We start from the raw sequence: 22,609 nt of genomic DNA on the forward strand, positions 1-22,609 counted from the left end.
GAGAATTTTCTCTTAGAATTTACTCTGAAAATCGTGGTAATCGTGGAACAATATGGAAAGAATTTTATGAGAATTTCTCTGATTAATATTTATCACAATAAAAATAATATCTATCACAATAAAATAAACATGTTTGATTAATTTTACTAAACTGCATAGTAAAATTAATCAAACATATTTTACATTTTATTGTAATAGTTATTATTATTTTTATTTTGATAAATATATTAATCAAAGAAATTCTCATAAAATTCTTTCCATATTGTCCCACGATTATCATGATTTTCAGGGTAAATTCTAAGAGAAAATTCTCTCTGTGTACTTATATAAAAATTAAGATTAAATTAGAAATCAATTAGAAAGTAGGAGAAAAATATCGATTCGAGATGACACGGATCTCTGAATTATGATATACAATATACAATGCAAGATGTTTCTCTCTAGAATCAATTTTTTATTTTAAGATATTTTTTCGATCAAAGCCTATATTTTATGTTTATCACGTGAATTGGAGCGTCGAAAGAAATTCTCTCAGAATTCGCTCCGAAAATGACGGTTTTTGAAATCACCGCTTTTTCGAGGAAATGTCACCTATGTACGAACGTCGAAGATTCTTATCGTGTATCGCGATTAATCAATCGCGACCGCGCGATAAGCCGGGAATGTCTTATCGAGCGACGGCGCCTTTGATCCCGTAAAGGAACGCACTGATTTTTCGTTGTACTTCGTGAACAATCTCCTCGATCGCCGATAACTTTGTGTACCGAACGATTGCGTCCCTTCACTGACATACACGATGAGAGACAACTACTCCTTCGTTTATATCGATACACGACAAATAAAATACTTGCCATCGTCGATTTTTTTATTTTTCGCCGTTTTTGCATCGGTAACAAAAAAAACGAGAATTCTTGCCGACAATTATAGCTATATCTTTCAAGGAAACGTTTTAAACAAGTTTTGCAACCCTATCTCAATGATCTCTTTGGCAGTAATTATTTTCCGACATATTTATATTTAGGAATGATTAAAAATGGACAGATAAATCGACGAGTAGATAGATTTCTGGCTTAGAATTATTTATAATCTCTTTAGGAACACAGAAATTATGCAACTATAATGAAGCTTAGCTTAGTTTGACGACAGAAGGAATAAAGTTAATATTGCATAATAAATCGAAAAAACTCTGGTATAAAAATACAAATTCAAGTATAAAACGGGCTAGTAAGAATATAGATATATTATTAGGCACAGATATATATTAGATGTAATAAAATTATTTTTAAACTTTTCTATAGGTACTTAACTATAGAGAATATTCCTCTATTCTTTTAAGCAGCCCTTTTTATACCTGAATTAATATTGTATTGTTTAAGTAAAATAAAAAAAAGAATATTATAATATTAATAAAGAAGCACGAAAAAATGAAATAAAAGAAATATGATAGACCGCTATAGAGATATTACATGAGAAATCATAGGTCTTAATCACTAACGAGGCTCCGTGATTTTTCCTTCTTTGAAGAAACCGTGTAAAAGAAATGCACGAGTGATCTCGTCAGGTATAACGATCATCTTTTTATAGATTTTTATACGAAAAGAAGCAACGATTTTGATGTTAGAAAGAAATATTATATTATTAAATTATTATTATAAATATATTAATATAAAAATATTACTATTAAATACTATTTAATTATTATTATTTTATTATTTTATTATATTATTTTTTTATTGAAAATAATAAAAAATAATATTATAGTAATAATATTATTTGATATAATATTTTTTTATTTAAAATTTTATTTTTCTAGTATAGAGAGAGAAATATAACGGTATAACAATCATCTTTTTATGGATTTTTGTACGAAAAGAATCAACAATTTTGATGTTAGAAAGAAATATTATATTAAATTATTATTATAAATATATTAATATAAAAATATTAGTATTAAATACTAAAAAAAATTAATTATTATTATATTATTTTTTATTGAAAATAATAAAAATAATATTATAGTAATAATATTATTTGATACAATAAAATATTTTTTTTTAACTTAATTTTTTTTAGTATAGAAAGAAAGAGACAGAGATAGAGAGAGAGGAAGAATTGGCGAGACACTGATATATGTCTACGCGCTTCGATAGAAAAGGCCCCGCATCTAATTCAATTGCAGGCCGCCGTTCCGCAAACACTCATGATAATTCAATCAAGCCTACCCTATGACGTTATATCCACTTTCCGCCGCCCCGGCCTAAACCACCCCCCCGGTGCGTATGTGAGGGTAGAAACTCGCTCGTAATCTCCGTACGAGAACATCTGCACTCTAATCGGCTGATGATTTCCACCGAACCCCGCTTCTTACGACGAGCACACGCGTCGTCTCTCCTCTCACGCGGACGAAATAAATCGTTCGTCGGTACGAGCGTCGGGGCAAACAATCGGGATTAGCGAAAACTTGGCACGGATCCTTATTTTGCAGTTGATAACGACTAGCGATGGGATTAAGTATACTGAGAGAATTTTCTCTTAGAATTTACCCTGAAAATCGTGGGACAATATGGAAAGAATTTTATGAGAATTTCTCTGATTAATATTTATCACAATAAAATTAATATATTATCTATTACAATATAAAATATAAAATATGTTTGATTAATTTTACTATGCAGTCGTATAGTGAGTCAGTAAGAGAAAATTCTCTCTGTGTATCTTGCAAGTAGATTCGAATTTGTTTGCATGGTTTTCAACTCTCTATAATTACTTCGAAAAAATAGTACTTTCAAATAGACTCGAATCTGGATGAGATAGATTCGAACCCTTTATTTAGTATCTCGAAAAAAAAGAGCAGTATTTTCAAGTAGACTCGAATTTTTTTCAATCAAGTTTTTTCGAATCTTTTATAAGTACTTGTGAGAATAAATTGAAGGAATAGGTGAATGTGCTAGTATTATAAATAGATTTCTTATCTTAGAGTTTGAATCCTTGTAAAAGATTTAATTCTTTACGATAGAAAACTCTCTATTAAGTACTATTATAAATATTTAATATAAGCATCTATAATATTTAATAGTATTTTTTATTGAAATAGTACTTATAAGTATTTAATAGTTTATTTACTATTTAATAGTACTTATAAATACTTAATAGTATTTATAAGTACTATTTAATAGTACTTATAAATACTTAATAGTATTTATAAATACTATTTCGAACCTTGCAGATACTCAATCTAAAATTCGAGTATAACTGTTCTAGTTTCGATTACTTAAAGTACAATATATGAAATATAATTTCTTATGAGTATTATCGGAATCCTAGAAAATGAAACTTGATTATTGGGTTCGACTCGGATTTTTAAGTGCATAATTGAACTTGATCCTATCTCTAATAACATATAATACACTTTAACAGCTCGTCGTTTTGACAGATATCGGAAGTAGTTGTCAATTTGGGGGAGACTAAGATGTCAACACAATACTGTACTGTTTTTAAATCTCTCCAAAATTCTATTAAATTTGTTAGGAATTAATTTTTATTATGCGCATCTCTCTTTATTATCGAATCAATATTCATTCTTTAATTCTTATGATGTTTTATTAAATTTTATATCCAGTAATCCATCTCTCGTTGTGCAAAGTGTTAACAATTTTTAATTAATAATATAATAAATTGTTCTCGTGCCCTAAAATTTAAATTTTCATTATAGTAGCTAATTATATAACTTCTGTTTATCTGTTATCTGTTCTACACGATATCACCTCTTCTCAAAGTAGAAATGTCAAAAATATATTTTTCGGATAAAAGTACAATCTTTTAGATTTTAAAAATTCACTTTCGAAAGTATCTGCTCTTGCATGTTTCTCAATTCAAGTCTTTTATATATCATGCATAAAAAAAACTTCTTTCGATCTTTACATCTTTCCCGTTGACATCGTATGTCAACTTCTGATGGCAGAGATAACGCATTATTAACGGATTATCAACATTACATGCAACAGCACCTTTATAAGATTGCCGCTTGCGTTGAGAAGATTTATTATCGTTATCACGTCAAACAAAGGTCGCCGAGTGAACAAAGCGCATGTAACGCTAATTATAACGCGTGCATTTGCTCTAATTACCACGCTTGCATGCACAAATGATATCTACGCGCAGGCGCATAGAATATGCGAAGGAAAAAAAAAGATCTTTTTTAATCAATATTTAACGTCGACGTCGTCGACGGAGAATTGTATATATATGCATCGAGGAATCCCGGCGTTAATAATAACGTCGCGATCGTTTTCGACTGCACATTGGAATGTCGATGCCGTGCATAATTCTACTTCACGCAGAATCTAATCATGCAGATGCACGAGTCGTTAATTAAAAACCGTAAACGTAAAAGAGAGAGAAGAGAGGGATCAACGATTCTCACGTCGCACCTCGTATTATCGTCATTCTACAATAATGCGAATTTTTATTACGCTCATCGAACGTATACAATATTTCTTCTTTTCTTCCTCCCCTCCCTTCTGCTTGAAAATGCATGGATATATCGATATGGCGATCGTAAACAGCGAACGAAGTCGCACGCTAATTGGGAAAGTTGAAAAAGTAGTCGACGTGGATCATACAATATTATTCATGCTTTTATATGCGGATTGTTAATACTTTCTTATATACAGAATATCCTGTCTTTATCGCGTCTAATCTTAATGACTCGAATATTTAAATTTCTTGAAAAAATTTAAAGAAGGATATTTTCTAAAATAATATTTCACAAACCAGAAATAACTTATAGTTATATATATATAGAATATATATTATTAAATTTTAAGAATAATATTAAAAAAATATTAAACAATGAAATTAATCAATTGTAAAATTTAATAGATATCTATATTTTTTTAATTAAAAATTAATATTAATATTTAATAATATATGTATGCATCTGTATAATTTTTATATAATTTTCTTCATCCTTTCCCTCCCAAAGAAGATCATATTATATACATCGGTTAGGTTTTTTTGGACGGACGCGTAGATTTGCTTGTGTTTACCTTTAATTACTCAATTTTATGAATTTCACAAAAAAAGTTCTCGCAGTCTTTAACAAAGGCTTTAATAACTATTTTCTTTCTTGATTATTGCAAGCAGTTACTATTAAAACGCAGAAAGTACATGTGTGAATCAAAACTGGCCGAGTTTATTCTCGATCAACGATAGAAATAACCGAATTCGCAGAATTCCGAGTTTAAAGTGATCGTCTTTCAAGATACCTTAGATAGTTGTTAGAATTTTGTATTATATAACCGCCCGATCGCGTTAATCGCAATTAAGCTGAAATTATTCAATACTTAAGATTGGCTATTCTTTACATGATTTAAAAGTCTAATTATAAAATGTCGGCAAAATTATGATGTAATATCCAATGAAACAAGATTCTACATTGAATTTTGTGGAAGATTATTTAATTGCTTTATCAAATATTTAAGATACTTTTGAATTGATAATTTACGTTTTTGCAAGGATATTCGCGATATTATAATATGGAAAAAAAAATATTATTAGATATCATAGCGAAATTTTAAGTACTCCTATATTACACCTGAAGTTTAATTACTATGTCTAAATTTTAGCTATGGTAATTAATACAATTTCTAATCTATAGTTTAACCGGGAATTTTTCGTTAAACGTATAGGGACACTTAAAATTTAGCTTAAGGTAGCTAATATTTTTTTTCCGTGAACAGGATTAAAGTTCAGCCTCATTCTTTTATGAAATCAGACTCGCAATTCGAGATTAAACCGTGATCTCGCAATTCCATGAATTTAATTATTCTTTGTTCTCGTGTAGTCGCCTCCTTAATTATTCATAATTCGTCTCATCGAACACGTTATCAAATTAATCGCGAGCGTTAAATTAAAGAGCGCGATCCCATCGTGATGCACGCGCGCACTTTTACTCGCCATTCTTACTCGCGAATAATATAGCGTCGCAATAATTATGAGCGATAAATACGGCAGATATTAATGTCGCCCCATGATAATTGCCATCTCTCGTCGGCTCGCACGCGTAAGCGCGCGCGAAAAACACGTGTTAAACGCAATACTGTAACATTTAATTACAGAAAATCATCGGCGAATCGTTTCGCATCGTTGAATATTCCATGTATCCAATTATGAAAATGCGATAACCCGAATTAATAATAAATGAGCTCGCGAGCACCGACTTCTGCATCGAGTTTGCGTCGTCAACTGCGGCCAGAACAGTCGCTCAAAGATGATAACATAATACAATATATGTATACATATATAAATTTGTCCAACAAGAGAAAATCGCGAATAGATGATATATTGATGAAATAAGAATTGTGAATGTGAACTTATTTTTGTAAGAAAATCTGTTCTTTTGGATAATTTTTATAATAATTTATAATTTTATATCTTATAATTTTTATATTGGAAAAATTAAAACACTTGCAATATTAAATTATTATTATAATTAAAAAATTTATAATACATCAAAGCAGTGATTAGTATACTTTGACATTAAAAATAAGAAATTTACAAAGAGTTTTAGCTTCTGAGTGTCAAAAGTTCTGACACTTGGATATGTAATGTGTTCGTTACAGTTGTACAACATGGTTTTACTAAATGCAAAAGCCAAGCAAATCGCAGATTGTTTGAATTTAAAGATCTTCGAATAATTTTACCGTTCTTGATTCAAAGAAACTTAAAATTATAATATATCTCTGTTCTACTTCAGTTTAATTTTACGGTCAATATTAATTACTATAGATACGAGAAAACGCCTTTTCCGCAATAAATAGCGTTTCAGAGTTAATAAATTCACTTAATTATTTCTAAATTATTCGAAAAAATATCCGCGATTCGATCGTTGCAACGGTTTTAAATGTTACAAAAAGATTTTATTTACTTTCGACTAGATATCTAGAATACGATATCTGTCGAGTAATTACAAAGCGAATAACACAAGTTAACTTAATATAAGTTCCGTAGTTCATTTAAACTCTACTTAAACACGCGCTTGATTTATATAATCTTTCTTTGGATATAAAATTTTCATTACACACAGAATTTATGAAAAGTTTTCGCCGACGGTTCCTTTAGTTCACTCTATGCAATTTCAAATCTGAGATCTGCAATTAACAGATAATTATAAAAGTATTGCACACGTTATTGTATTGAGACTCTAAATTATTTATATCTATATATCCCTGCGCGATAATTATATCAACATTTTAAGAAAGCAATCTGAAGAAATTAATACCTGAGTACAAACAACTAATTTACTTTGACGAAAATAAATTGTGAAAACAAAATTAGCTTTCATTTTTCTCGCGGTCCATATAAGCACAATTTAAAGTTGATCGAGATTGATTCGCTAATTCTCACCGTTAATTCCGCGATTATTTCAGGGTATAAACCAGAGTAAAAATATAATTATAATTAAAATATAATTCGAAATGAACCCCCTCGATTATTTTCATTCGACGGCGATGCGCTCTTTTTTGATAGACGCATCACATATTACTTAATGTACCTCTGTCCTTTGATTTAATGACTCTGCGGCAAAGAGAGTATAGCGAATATACGAGAAGATAATTATTTAAACAATCTAATTACGCGACGCGCGAGCAATCAAGTGGCAATGAAATTAATTACCGGGCGGACGGATTTTTCAAGCATTGATTGAATCAGCGACGATGTAATGAATTGCAAATCGCCGTTAATTGATGGAAAACCATAGTTCGTCGTTGAATAAAAAATCGGTTTTGATGGAGCAAAAATTAGCCGTAATACGTAGAGCAATCAAAATTGCGATGAAAGAATAAAAATGTGTGTATATATGTATGCGAGACATCACAATATCTTGTTTTTTATTTCTTATTTTCTTATCTTTTCTTTATTCTTTTGTATCTTATCTTTTATATCTTCTTTTTTATTTTAATTACTCTTATTTAATAGGCACAAAGTTTTCGTTTGAGAAGCGATTATTAAATTATATATATTATTAGTATCATGGTCACACATATTTAGTCTAGTATTACAATCTTCTTAGCTGATTCTGTCAATTTATCTTCGGGGCGAAGAGAAGATAAAGTTGAGATTTTTATTGCACGCGAAAATTTCGTAAATAAAAAGATTGAAAAATTAGATGTATATTTCGCAGTCGGATTCTAATTTTGATCTTGAAGAGTCTGAATGAAGAGACTATATTGTCTTTTCAATACAAGTGAATGTGTCATCTCGAGAATAAAATTTATCTATTATACGCTTTTCTTAGAATTATGTTGTAAATAACGTTGAAGCGAGATTACGTATAAATTTACTATTATATAATATTTATTTATAAATTTACTATTATATAATATTTATTTATAAATATTATAATATTATTTATAAATATACCCATAACACGCAGGTAAAATTAAATTCAAAAATTCTATCCGTGAAAGCGGTTTCCTTGTGAATATACTGAGAGAATTTTCTTTTAAAATTTACCTTTTTACTCGTGCATATTAATTATTTTATTGTACTGTATATATTAATTATTCTGGATACTCTATAATTTGGACATATTTGTATTTTACAGATCGCTACGTTCTCTAACTCCGCGATTGGACATCGTACCGGTGAGTCTTAAATTATGTTTTTATCTTAATCGCGCTGTAATGTGACTTTGTGCGAATTTATCAAAAGCCCGATGGAGCATTTAAATTCTATCTAGCAATAAAAAAAAAGTACACTGAGAGAATTTTCTCTTAGAATTTACCCTGAAAATCGTGATAATCGTATGAGACAATATGGTATGGAAAGAATTTGATGAAATTTTCTCTGATTAATATTTATCACAATAAAATATAAAATATGTTTGATTAATTTTACTAAACTGCATAGTAAAATTAATCAAACATATTTTATGTTTTATTAATCAGAATAAAGATAAATATTAATCAGAGAAATTCTCATAAAATTTCCATGCCATATTGTCCCACGATGATCTTCAGGATAAATTCTAAGAGAAAATTCTCTCTGTGTAGGTCACATCATTGCAAAGTTTTTCTTCTCACCGCGTGCTTTTTGTGTCCCAAAAAGAGAGAAAGACGTGTTTATCCGTAAAAGAAAAAGATCAGAACTACTTACTCTGCGTGGGGTCGGTGGGTTCGTCCTGTATGTTGACCGGCGAGATTTTCAGTGATCTCGGAGGGCCCTGGAAGCCGATGGGCCCGGGCCCCCCGGCTGCGCCCACCCGCTGCATTACGCCGGCACCCCCTATTTCCGCAGCTCTGCCACTCCTGCGCACGTCGCGCGACGGTTTTCGAGCAATCTTGAAGCCTTTCGTACCGGTCGTATCCTTTAAATTCGCGAAACTTCCACGGCGTTTACCTTCCTTCCGTCCCCTTTTCGGAAGCCAACGAGGAAATCAAATTGCTCCGGATACGCGGAAGATACGTATATTTGTATGGAAACGGTGGAGTTTCACCTTGTCTTCACCTTGTCTCGAATTCTGACGCAAATGTACAACTTTCTTAAGAAAAGTATTCAGCTCTTAAGGTGTCCTTTCCGGATACCTGCACATCGCGGAATTCGCATTGTCTTCACAGTATCTTCACCATATCTTTACCTTTTTTCACCTTGTCTCGAGCTGAATTTTCATACGAATGGTCAATTTTCTTCGAAGAATTAGTCAGCTTTAAGGTGTCCTTTTCTGGATACCTGTACTATATCGCGTAATTCGCATTGTCTTCACCTTCTCTTCACCCTGTCTTCAACTAAATTTTTACGCGAATACAGACAACTTTATTTAGAAAATTATTTAGCTCAAGGTGTCCTTTCCTGGATACCTGATGTATGTCGCGGGATTCGCATTGTTTTTGCTTTGTCTTCGCCTCGTCTCAAACTGAATTCTCACGCGAATGGACAACTTTCTTTTTCGGAGAATTATTTAGTCCAAGGTGTCCTTTCCTGGATACTTGCACATCGCGGGATTCGCATTGTCAACTTCTGGTTGAAGATGAAGAGTATGTTCGCGCGAGAAGTTGCAACGAATCTCGAGCACAAAATGAACCAGTTTCCGACCGGGTGCGGATTTTGCTCCGATAGTATCGAAGGTTTCTTCGACTTCTTCGCGGATCCAACTTGATTCAACCTTGATTCAACTTTCGCCACACTTGATCGAAGATGGTTCACTCTCGATTCACACTCCGGACACTTCCGCGATTATCTTCTCCTCCGCTATTGTCGATAGTGATTCTTTTGCACTCTGATTTTTTTCTAATTACCACGCGGTTTCCCCTCTCTCGCTCTCCCTCTCTTTTTCTCTCTCTCTGTTTCGCGATACCACACCCGTTCGGCTTATCTCGCAAATTTGGCGAGCGGTTTCTCGCGATTATTCGCCAGACAAGAACGTTAAATCGATACGATACGACGCAAAACTTTGACGATATTCCTTGTACCTGACGGCTGCTGATTCCTTTCCGCTCTTACGAAGAAGGAGCTGGCTCCGAAATCGTCAACCGGTCCATTCGCGCGAGTCCGAGAAATCGCGACACGATTTACTCGCTCTTATCACTCACCGGAGGCGAAGAGAATTCACTGTCGAGATCCACGAAATACGAATGCTTTGCACACGACAACAGACAACGGCAAGGGCAAGCAAAAGAAACAACTATTCTGGTAGAAAACGGACAAGAAAGGTAGAAAGAGACCGCGGAAGAGAGGAAGACAGGCCCGGGGAGGAAAGGAGGGAGGATGGGAGAGGAGAGAGAGGTCGGTTCATGGAAAGAGAGAAAGAAAGGGGAGGCACCTAGAGAGAGAGAGAGAGAGAGAGAGAGAGAGAGAGAGAGAGAGAGAGAGAGAGAGAAAGAGAAAAAAAGAGAGAGGGGGAGAGAGAAAGAGAGAGGAGGAGGAGAGACCCACGAAGAGGTTGCACGAAACTACCCCGACGAGACTGACGACGCAGGGCCCCGGGAGCCACTGACTGCCAGTTAGGTGTCTCGCTATAGTCTGCTGGAGAAGCCCGACCCAACCTAACCGGAGAGACCGTCCAACTCTCCCCCCTCCACTCCCGCCCACCCCTTCTACACCATTCCTCCCCCTTCCACCCCTTCCTCGACAATCATCCCCTCTCTCGCTCCCCCCCGTAATCTTTCCCCCCCATCATCCTCGGGCGTCCTATCGAACGCGAGAGAGCGACGCACGAACGCGCATCGGATTCGTCGTCCTGATCGGAGTCGACGCCGTCCAGCATCCACGCCTCTGCGACCCCCCCGGTGCACCGGCAACAAAATGGCCGACCGCGCGCGCATCTAATCGATTTGCGTGTGCCTACCCTCTCTCTCTCCTTCTCCGTCGTTGTCTTTCTTCGTCTCTGTCTCTCTCTGTCTGTCTCTCCTCTCCCCCAAGTATCCTTCACCACTCTTCCCCTTCCATCAGCGGAGCTCTCCTCCTACCGCGATGCCCACGCGTTCTCTGTCTCTCTCTTTTTCTTCCTCTCTCCTGCGCTTTCCTTCTTCCTGCTGCCACCCTTCTCTCTGTACACCCTCGGTCGCCCTTCGTCGTTCCTTTGTCTCGTATCGTTCTTTCTCTCTTTTACCGTAGACACGTCTCTCGTACTCGTCTGTTCGTCTTCGCCGGCGTGTATTTTCCATCTCTCTCTTTCTCTCTTCAGCGTTTTATCGGTCCTCAGGTTCCTGTATGGTCCTCGCCTCGTTCTATCTTTCTCTCCCTCTCTTTCTCTTCGTTAATCCGCCTCGCTGCTGTGATACTACCCGTGATGTCGGCTGAGTGGTAACCAAACGGCCCGGTATCTATGTCGTTCCCGTAGCACGCTACGTCCCGTGTCCGTTCGACTTTAGCTCACTGATATTTCCTCTCGTCTCTCCTTCCTCGCGTTTCTCTCCTCTGTGTTTGCCTTTCCGCTACTTCGCGGTCGCCTATCTTAGGCTGCGCCGATATAACTGCATCCGATCCGCGATCCTCTGAATTCTAGTAATTTTAGAAATTTTAGTAATTCTAGTAAATCGTGAGCCAACGCTTTCTGCTTTTTTTTACGCTGTATAAGATTACGCTTGATTTTACCTGATGAATTTTTTTCTCAAGCGGATAAATTAGCGAGAAGAAAAAGTATTTGTGTACAAAATGACTTCTCAAGGCAAGCTTGTTGAATAATTTGCAGAGATCGTACGCGACGTCGTGAAATAATAATAGAGCGAATATATAAGGTACAAGGTTAATTAGCCGCGAAACCGTTTTACACATAAATACACGAGACAAGTCGTCAAAGATTCAGCATCAATTTTTCAACGATTAGAGAGAGATATATATGTGCACACGTATATGTATATGTGCGATCATCGCGAGTAATTTAATTGCAATGGCGGCCAGGGCGCGATGCGCAATTTTGCAAATTTGACAGACACTCGAGCGGAGAAATTTTGCCTCTTCTATTTTCAGCCTCGATTTTCTCACGTTTGTGCAGATCGTACGGGAGATTTCGAGTTTAATTTACACGTATATATACAGGATATTTCAAAAGAAATGATTAGCATTCTAGGACATGATTGCACATACACGTTATTTTAAACAAAAAAAATTACATAAATATAATAAACATATTTCCTATTCTGAATGATTATAAAGATACAGCTGTTCAATCTTAAAAACGAATACATTTATCAACTTATGTAAAGTAAACATTAGTTCATGTTTGATAAGTCGTGCATTAGTTTGAAATTTTTGATTTTTGGTGTAATTAAAATGTCTCATATTCACCCATGCCAAAATTATTATTAATTAATTTAAATTATTATTAATTAGTCGTTGTAAGCTTAAAATTTAATTTAATTGTTTCATAGAATAATAATTAATAAATGTATTTGTTCTTAAAATTGAACATGTATTTCTGTATCCAGGATAGACCATATGTTTATATAAACTTTTTTGTTTAAAATTATGTGTACAATTATGTCCTAGAATGCTGATCATTCCTCCTGAAACATCTTGTATATATATGTATACATAGAAATTCAATTCTCCTACTTTATACAGCTTGTAAATAGGTAACAAACAAACGGTCTTTAAATTATAAATTAAAAGCAGTTTAAAAAAGAGAAGTAATCTAAACTGCTTGAAATAAAAAAAATCGATGTTAGATTGAAAATCGAGATCGAGAGAGTAAGAGAGAAAAAAATTCGACCTGGACATTTATTTTCATATCTTAAATTTCGGGAAAACAGCCGTTTCCCTTTATTTCTCGTTATTTTTTCTCTTCCTACGAGAACATTCGGAATATTTAAAGAAAAATATTCGCGAAAACACTTTGTGTCTCCCGTGGAACGGCGGGAGAGAGACTCTTCCTGCTCGAGGTATCGATTAGGTCGATTTCTGCGCAATGTCCGACAGAGATTAGAAACATCGCGCATCGAAAAGTTGGATTCGGAGATTCCGTCAGGTAAAATGAAGGTATACAACGTGTAGCCTTTTAATCTCGACGTAGACTCATCTTAGTAAGATAGAACTTGGAGAATTTTCTGAGCTGGAAATGTGAAAGGGTTCTCTCGACATATATGCGAGAGAATAAGCGAATCCGGAAACCCCGAAAAGAGGTTCCTCCATTAATCTCGCAGAAGTCTTTCGATAAAGAGAGGGCGGAGTAATTTATAAGTTATTTTTGTAACGAAATGGAAAGAGAGAGAGAAACGAGAGGAGATCGATATTTCGAAAACTCATAATTATTTTTAAACGAAGAATAAATTGTAGTATTTTTCGCGTTATTTTAATCAGGATGCGCTTTGTTTGGACGAGAAAATTACAAAATGGCTTATGTATACGGTATCGTATTATTAAAAACAATATGCTACAGATAACGCGCGCAGCTAAAAGTAACGTTTATTAACAACAAAATATTTAAACGGAATAAAGTGTTATTTTTCAATGCTTTTTGCGGTAAGAATTTAATTAAATTCTACGCGTATTCTTTTGATAATGGAGTCGAATTGTCCGTAGCTTGTAATTAACGTTTTTTAACGATGAATTTATATATATTTTTTTTATTATATATATATATAATTTATTATTTATTATATATATATAATTTGGATATATAATAAAAAAATTTATATATACCTATATAAATTTTTTATTATACACACACACATAGATAGAAATATATATTATATATAATAAAACAAATTAAATTTATAATGCAGACTCGTCGACACGATCCGATCCACATTTTCTCTTCAATTTTTCGGGTTAATTCACTCTCGCATCATCGTCTAATTAGCGATTTCAGATGTCTCTCCTGAAATATCATTTTATCACGACGAGAGAAAGATATATATTTATCACGACGGATTAAATTCGACTTGATTTTTACTCGGTCTTTTTTTTTTCCTCCCGGAATGGCGGAACGTGCGCGCGTTTCTCGCGGAAGTAAATATTTCCTTCGCGCTCGTCGGGTCTGGTAATTCATTTTCGTCACATTATCCGACATTATGATTCGACGAGCGAGCTTTTTGCGCGATTTAAGTCTCGTTAAATCGTCTGGTCTCCATAAGACACGTCGCCGCTTTATCAATCTTTGAAGAGATCACGTCTGCGGAATGGCGGATTGGATATCTCGCGATATTTGTCGTTTTTTTTTCATGTTTCAGTCAGAACAAAAACACGATTTCTATTATACACAGATTATCAAGCTAATTCTCAAGGAAATAATTCTCGGCAGATTGATAATAAAATGAAAATGTAAATATGAAAATAAATAAAAGATTTTGTATTCGACAGTTGCTGAGGATGAGTCGAAACGTATTAAATAAATAATTTTTTATTTATAATAAAATAAATAATTTGATATTTAATATTAGAGTCTTCTATTTCAATTTAGATAAAGAGAGATGATTCTTTATATATACAAAAAATTAATCGAGAATGCAATTCGACAAATGTCGAAAAAATCCATTATACCTGATTAGGAGAGATACGCGATACTGATGAGTTTGCGATAATCTATCAATTAACCTACAAATGAATTAAAGTTAAAAAAATTCGATATCTCGAAGTCCGCGTTTAACATTACTGAAAAAATATCGATCCAATATATTAACGAAAGTGAAAGCTAATGTCATTAGACCACGACACTATAGTTCTATAAAGTGGCTAAAGATAAGATATCGTCATTTGCTAAATGCGATCGTTTCTCATTCGACGTAAAATATTCAATATATTATGGTAATTTGTAAGAAAAAAAAAGCTGCTTTTTTCCCCGCTATGTATACATGTCTATATTCATCAACGTATATTAAATGACAAATTTTATTTGATAACTTTTCAATCGAATTATCAAAATAGTAAAGGAAAATACAGAGACGAGGACAAAGAAGACGTAATGAATTACTCTCGTAATAGTATAAGACCGATCTTCGCTCTTAGCAACTATTGCAATTAACGCAACAGTTATTGCTTCGCTTATATTCTCTTTCTCTCTCTCTCTCTCTCTCTCTGCTTGTGTGCGTTCCAGGATAAAAAAAATTACTTCGCAGAATTTAACAATATTGATCTCTTCGCAGCCGCGCGCGACAAAAAGGAATTGTTTGAATAAAAACTTGAATGCCATGGGATACACTTACCTACCTAGGTGTGGCTCTCTCTCTCTCTCTCTCTCTCTTTCTCTCTCTTTCTCTTTTGCGTGTTGCATAACAACGGCGCGATTCAAGCGGAAGTCCCTTTCTGCCGAGGCGAGAAGAGGGAGCTTGCGGGAGAGAGTGAGAGAAAGAGAGGAAAAAAGCGGCTTCGCGGTGCGATTTTCGCGCGACAAAAAACGGGGGGAAGGGAAAAGGGGGTGAGAAAGCTTTCGCGGTTCGCTTGCGGCGCATTAGCTAATCCGACGAGTCGATCGGCGCGCGAGAGAATTCGGAAAAATATCGGCCATATATGGTCGGTCTCGGCTTGTTCGACAATAGCCGGCGCGAAGAGACTTCTTTTAAAAAATGAAACGCTTCAAAATATGTAGATAAGTAGATGAAAAAATACTACATGTGTGCGAGATGGAAAAAATAAATAAAATAAATGATAGAATAAATGATTTAAAAAATGTTAAAATTGAAGGAAATTTGAAAGAAATGCAAGTTTCATGTTATAATGGCTCTGATCATATATAAAAAATAATTCATATAATTCTATGAATTCTAATAATTCATATAATAATTCATAAAATATAATTCCGTATTCAGTATAATATTCATATTCAATATAATCTGACAATGAGAGAAAATCCTATCATATCGTATGTATACCGTATATAGTTGTTAACATGGTAAAATACATTACGTCATTTTAATAGATAATCTATAATTCACTATAAAATTTTATTTATGATTTTATGTATTATTTAATGCAAAAAATCATGTGTGAGATTTTTTATATTAACATATATACACGATACACGTAAAATAAAAAAAATTCAAGAATTCTACCTTGGATCGTCGAGAAGTAGACCATGTAAAACGGAGGGAGAAGAATAAGTAGTATAGATGATCTATAATTTATTATAAAATTTTATTTACGATTTTATGCATTTTCAATAATACAAAAAATCATGTGTGAGAAATTTCATATTAACATACACGATATACGTGAAATAAAAAAATTCAAGAATTCTACCTTGGATCGTCGATCGAGAATTAGACCATTTAAAACGGAGGGGGGAGAATAAGTAGTATAGATGATCTATAATTTACTATAAAATTTTATTTACGATTTTATGCATTTTCAATAATACAAAATCATGTGTGAGAAATTTCATATTAACATACACGACATACGTAAAATAAAAAAATTCAAGAATTCTACCTTGGATCATCGAGAAGTAGACCTTTTAAAACGGAGGGGGGAGAATAAGTAGTATAAAAATGCTAGGGCGAAAAATTGCATAAATCGAAAGAAATATATCTCTACGAGATATCAAAAGAAAATCGTCCATCTCTCGGTGAGCGGTAAAGCGCAACGCGCGTGTCGGAATTACAAGATTTTACAACGGGGGGCGTGGGGGGGCCAGGGGGAAAGGGGGCACTGCTTTGTGAAGTGTGGGAGCGAAGGCTTCTTAAGCGGCTCAGAGCGCGTAGGAGCGTGTAGAAGCCGACAAAGCTATCAGCGCCGAATGCATTCCAGGCAGATGCTCTTTCTCTCCCCCCTCATTTTTTTCCCCCCTACTCCCCCTCTTCTTTCATATATTTTCTCGCTCGGACCTCTCAAGAGCTTGCGCACAAGGCATGCTCGACGGCCCGCGATAATTCACGCGAACTTCAAAACGCTGACAATAAGACCCAAGTGTGTGCAGCCCCAGCCACTGCAGCGGAAAGGGAGAATCTCTTCTTCCCATTGTCAGCCTGCTATTTTAACGTTGGCACGACTCCGCTGCTTGGAACTAGATAGTAATTTGACGCGACAAACTCTCGACGTTTACACGAGAAGTTCTCACTTTCGATCTCCGAGGAGAATCCCTTTTTCTTCATTTCTGTTAATGTTGGGGAAATTATTGGACGTGGAAGAATAACTTTAAAACTTTTTTATACTTCTATAAGCGCAATAAAAAAGAAACACTATGAGAGGAAATAACAACTTGTCCTTCAAACGACCTACTTAATTTTCATGTATATTCTCTATACAAAATATAAATAAATTTATAATTAAAATTCTCAAAAATAAATATATTTCTTATAATTATAATTCATAATAAATATATTTTTCAATTAAATTTAATTATAAATATATTTTGAAATAAATTAATTAAACATAAATATAAATATATGTTTAATATATTTATTTCGGCGTGTTTTATTTCCGTTAATATAAATATATTTATTATAACTGTAAATTTATTTTATCATAAATATATTTATAATTAATTAAATTTAATTAAAAAATATATTTATTATTAATAAATTATAATTTTAAATATATTTATTATATATAAATATATTTAAAATGCTCTATAAAAAATTATTGGAATATATTTAATTATATTTGTATTTCGAGACAGAGATAAAGAATTGAAATCTTGCGTTTCATTCAATCAGCGTTTTATTTTCGTTTGGATCGTCAAGAGCGAAGGGTTTAAAAAACAAGACACAACACTCGGTTAAGTTCGCGATGTGTTTTAAATCTACGAAGCGGGAGTGAGAAGGAGAGGGTACATTTAAGGGTAACGGTAGTTGCGGAGAGGGCGCAAAACCTACGACGGATTAAAGGCCTTCTTCCGCACCGAGAGACGCCTCCGGGCACCGATTGACCTCCATATTCAGGACCACCCGTCGTATCGGGAGCCGCTCTGAGCCGCTTAAGTAGGTAGGATTTAGTTTCGTGAAGAGACAACGACAGCCGCAACGGAGCCTGTCGGAGGCGCCACTCGCTGCTCTTTTCCCGCTATATACCTTGTAAACGACGTCTGAAATTCCGATAACGAGTCTACGGAATTTTACAGAAGCGGCAAAAAAAATTCCAAAACGTCAAAAAAATCTACCCACCAATATTTTCTGACAAATATCGATCTGACTGCGGTTTGGCGAAGTCAGAAAATAAACTGATGTTTCGAATAACAAAAAGTAGCCTAAAATATATATTTAATTTTTATTGAATACATGTTATTAAATTCATTAAATTTATATTTATTATTTTATTGAATGTATAATTTTTACTAAAAAGAAATATATTACGCGCAAGAAAGAGAGAAATGCTTTTATTTTCCGGATATAGTTAGATCATTGAGGATTTTTTCTTAGGATTATATTGGATAATAAATTAGCTAGTTGTGATAATAAATCTTCACGAAATAAATGATACTTTTATATCTGCAATTTATTGCAAAGTCATATGGTCACAAGAATCGAGAGAAATAGGGAAAAAGGAGTATATCATCTTTTGTTTTCCGGAATTCTTTTCTGGAAAAGAGCTTGTAAAAAAAAAAAGAAACAAGGTTTCGATGATTCCGGCGCCGATAGGTTTTGGAAAATTTTTGGGAAACTGGAATTCGCATGAGCGCCAGTTATGTTCTCTTGGAAGAAAACACCGATAAATCCGTGCTAATGAGGGTAGATCCTAGGTAAGGGGGGAGGGTTCTATGAAACCCAGGTAACGTCGTAAATTCTGGGACACTCCAATGATAGCCTCTACAATATTTTGATTTAGGAGAACCACCGTGTGCTCTCAAATAAAGCTGTAATGTAAATCAATGCAGACACTAAGCAGAAGCGAATAGCAATCGAAATTATTTCCTTCATAAAAAATTCCTAAAGATTGTATATTTAGCTTATATATATAATAACTAAGTATTCTTATTTAATTATAGATTTATAGATGAATTAAATTTGTTTTATTTTAATTTTTTTTATCGCAATATTTTTAAACTGTTCAATATTTCATGTAATAAAATTCCAATATTTTTAAATAATAAAATTATTTTATTATATAATATAATAAAATTATAATACCTATTAAAATTATACTATATATTGGAGTTATTATTATAAAAAAAATTAATAATTTTATGATAATATTTATTTTTATAATAAAATTTTATTATAATATTCTAATAAAATTGTAATATTAAAATTATAATATTTATATATTGGAGTTATTATTATAAAAAAAATAATTTTATATTTTTTTTTATAATAAAATTTCAATATTCAATTATAATTTTAACATCATATAATATTTAATATTATAATAAAATTATAATATAAAAATTATAATACTATCATAAAATCATTTTATAATAAAATTCCAAAATATTTTTACTCTTATTCGACACAAAGAGTCTACATACTTGAAGAGTCGATGCATATAGAAGCTACAACAGTTATGTCTGCTTTTATCAGTTATGTCCGACACTTCACGAGGATTTAACGCTGGTCGAAACTTTCTGTAACAGCTGACGAGGCTTACCAGAATTACACGTAGAGCAACAAGACTGTAATAAGAACGATATACGCTACTACTGCGACTGCAGTATACAACGTAAACGTTAAGTGCATCCCGTATCATGATTGCTGGCGCCAGGCTTTACGACGCGTGTCTCGTACAGCCTCTTGACGACCAGGTAGTTTCGGGGATCCTTCCGCTACCTTCGTAGAAAATAGCTCCGGTCGCGCGTATTTTGCGTTATGAGTCACCATAATCCCCACCTGAGGAGAGATGCGAATTTACATGGTCGGTTTTCATCGTCGACGACGCATACATCGGCAAATGTAATACGGATGAACGATAAAGCTTGCGAGATATGCGCAAAGTCATTCATTAAACAATACGATTCCATCGATCTGCGTATGTATGTCGGCGATGAGTTCTGAGTTTCCGATTGCATCGTATTTTAAGATGCAATCTTGATTTATACGAGTCTGTTATACAGCTTAGACGCATTAAATTACTCGTGATTTGCTTGATTTTTATTCAATAAATATATAAATGTAAAAATAAATAAATATTATATATATATATATAAATATATACTAGTATATACATATATACTAGTATATACATATATACACTCCCTGTGTACTAATTCTAAGCCTACTTTATATATGTATATGTGTATATACTAGTATATATGTATATACTAGTATATATGTATATACTAGTATATACTAGTATATACATATATACTAGTATATACATATATACTAGTATATACACATATACATATATAAAGTAGGCTTAGAATTAGTACACAGGGAGAATTTTCTCTTAGAATTTATCCTGAAAATGGTATGGAAAGAATTTTATGAGAATTTCTCTGATTAATATTTATCACAATAAAAAATAATAATATCTATCACAATAAAATATAAAATATGTTTGATTAATTTTACTAAAAGTATAGTAAAATAAATCAAACATATTTTTAAAATTCTTTCCATACCATATTGTCCCACGATGATTTTCAGGGTAAATTCTAAGAGAAAATTCTCTCTGTGTATAAGTAGTATGTATGTATAAATATTATATATTTGATATATAAATCATCTATAATTTGTGACAAAATTCGCGGAACAGAATTATATTATTCATAACTTTATGCAATTTAGAAAACATTTGAAAAATTATACATATGTCAAGATAGACATACATGTCAAGAACTAAATGCGTTCAACTGATTACCATTTTTTTAATTGAAATATTAAGTCAAATACAATGTTAGATTTAATATGTCGTATTTAATTTAAATACTTAAATATTTCAAATAAAGAAATCGTAATCAGTTGAATGCATTTAGTCAAGTTAACAACTTTTTTTCTAAAGCATACACAATATATATTTTTTGATATGCGACATATACATATAAATAAATTTCTGTCTTGAATTCTTGCGAATTATAATTCGATTTCTTTGTAAAATTTATTAATTTTACAAAGAACAATTACAATTTTATTTACAATTTTTAATTTTAAAAATTTGAGCCCATTTTAGACGATCTATAGATCAGAGAGACGTTTTAGATTTTTTTTGGATCTTTGAATCGTGTGTCGACTGTATAACTTTTATCGAAATATTGCTCCTATTTTCAACCTCAATTTTTTCACGTTTATGGATTCCAGATGGATTTTAAAGAGATTTCGATTTATTAGAAATTGAAGTTTTTATTTTGTATCTTAAATAGACAATAAATAAACAACTGTTAGAGATTTGAAAGAGGAGTTTTCGGCAAAACTATAAATTAAATACAGTTTTAAAAGAGAGAGACTAAGTGTTGCTTAACATAGATAGAAATATTAAATTAAAAATTGAGAAAGAAAAGAAGAATTTCGACTCGGGAGTTCTTTTCTATTTAATTACCTAATATAGATCATTATTAAATTATAAATAATTATTAAATTATTTAATATACATAATTTAATATTAAATATAAAAATAATATAAAATGTTATAGAATTATAAATAATTATAGAATATTTAAATATTATAGATAATTATTAAATTATCTAATATAAATAATTCTCTAATTGCATGTCACTAATATCATATCCATTGTGTATCATCAAAAGAAAAACCTAACAACAATAATATAGAATATTATAGAATTATATACATATAATTTAATATTAAATATAAATAAAATATAGATAATTATAAAATATATAAATATGGATAATTATTAAATTATCTAATATAAATAATTTTCTAATTGCATGTCACTAATATCGTGTCCATTGTATCTTGTATCGTCAAAGGAAAAACCTAGCTTTTCAGCAATATCTTTGCAGCGTCGAAAAATCCGAAGTCTCCTCGTGTTTATTTAACCGCTCGAAATTTCCAGGGAGTTATACGAGAGGAATCGACTGCTCTCTTTAGCGAGCCTCGTCGAAGATACTCGCGCGCCGAATAGGCGAGTACACGCGAGACCGCGCGTGAGATACACACATACAAGTATACGCATGCGCTCGCGCGCGATTTTAGTATAGCATCTTCGCTATACTACTTACTGCGGCGCGCACTCTGCACTTGGACGCGCCGTTATCTCGGCACCATCTAGCCCGGCTAAAAGCTTCTCCCCATCAACCTCCCTCCTACGGTTCTCCCTTACTACGGGCCTGGAACC

General features: G+C 33.0%; 1 protein-coding gene and 1 long non-coding RNA gene across 3 annotated transcripts in view; one reads left to right on the forward strand and one right to left on the reverse strand.

Annotated features, from left to right (window-relative positions):
* Positions 1-11,002, reverse strand: part of Tup (LIM1_Isl and LIM2_Isl domain-containing protein tup) — a 48,335-nt gene extending 37,333 nt beyond the window's left edge. For both annotated transcript variants that reach the window (XM_083049574.1, XM_083049573.1), the window contains exon 1: positions 9,160-11,002. In XM_083049574.1, the coding sequence (XP_082905700.1) occupies positions 9,160-9,274 (115 nt within the window). In that variant the 5' untranslated portion in view covers positions 9,275-11,002. The remainder of the gene's footprint in view (positions 1-9,159) is intronic.
* Positions 1-22,609, forward strand: part of LOC145942649 (uncharacterized) — an 81,003-nt gene that overhangs the window by 10,254 nt on the left and 48,140 nt on the right. The window contains exon 2 of the long non-coding RNA XR_014426397.1: positions 8,609-8,648. This is a non-coding gene — a long non-coding RNA (uncharacterized LOC145942649). The remainder of the gene's footprint in view (positions 1-8,608; positions 8,649-22,609) is intronic.

Source organism: Prenolepis imparis, unplaced genomic scaffold (assembly GCF_030444845.1).
Source record: "Prenolepis imparis isolate NDT839.2.m4 unplaced genomic scaffold, iyPreImpa1.0 SCAF_11, whole genome shotgun sequence".
Taxonomy (NCBI): Eukaryota; Metazoa; Arthropoda; class Insecta; order Hymenoptera; family Formicidae; genus Prenolepis; species Prenolepis imparis.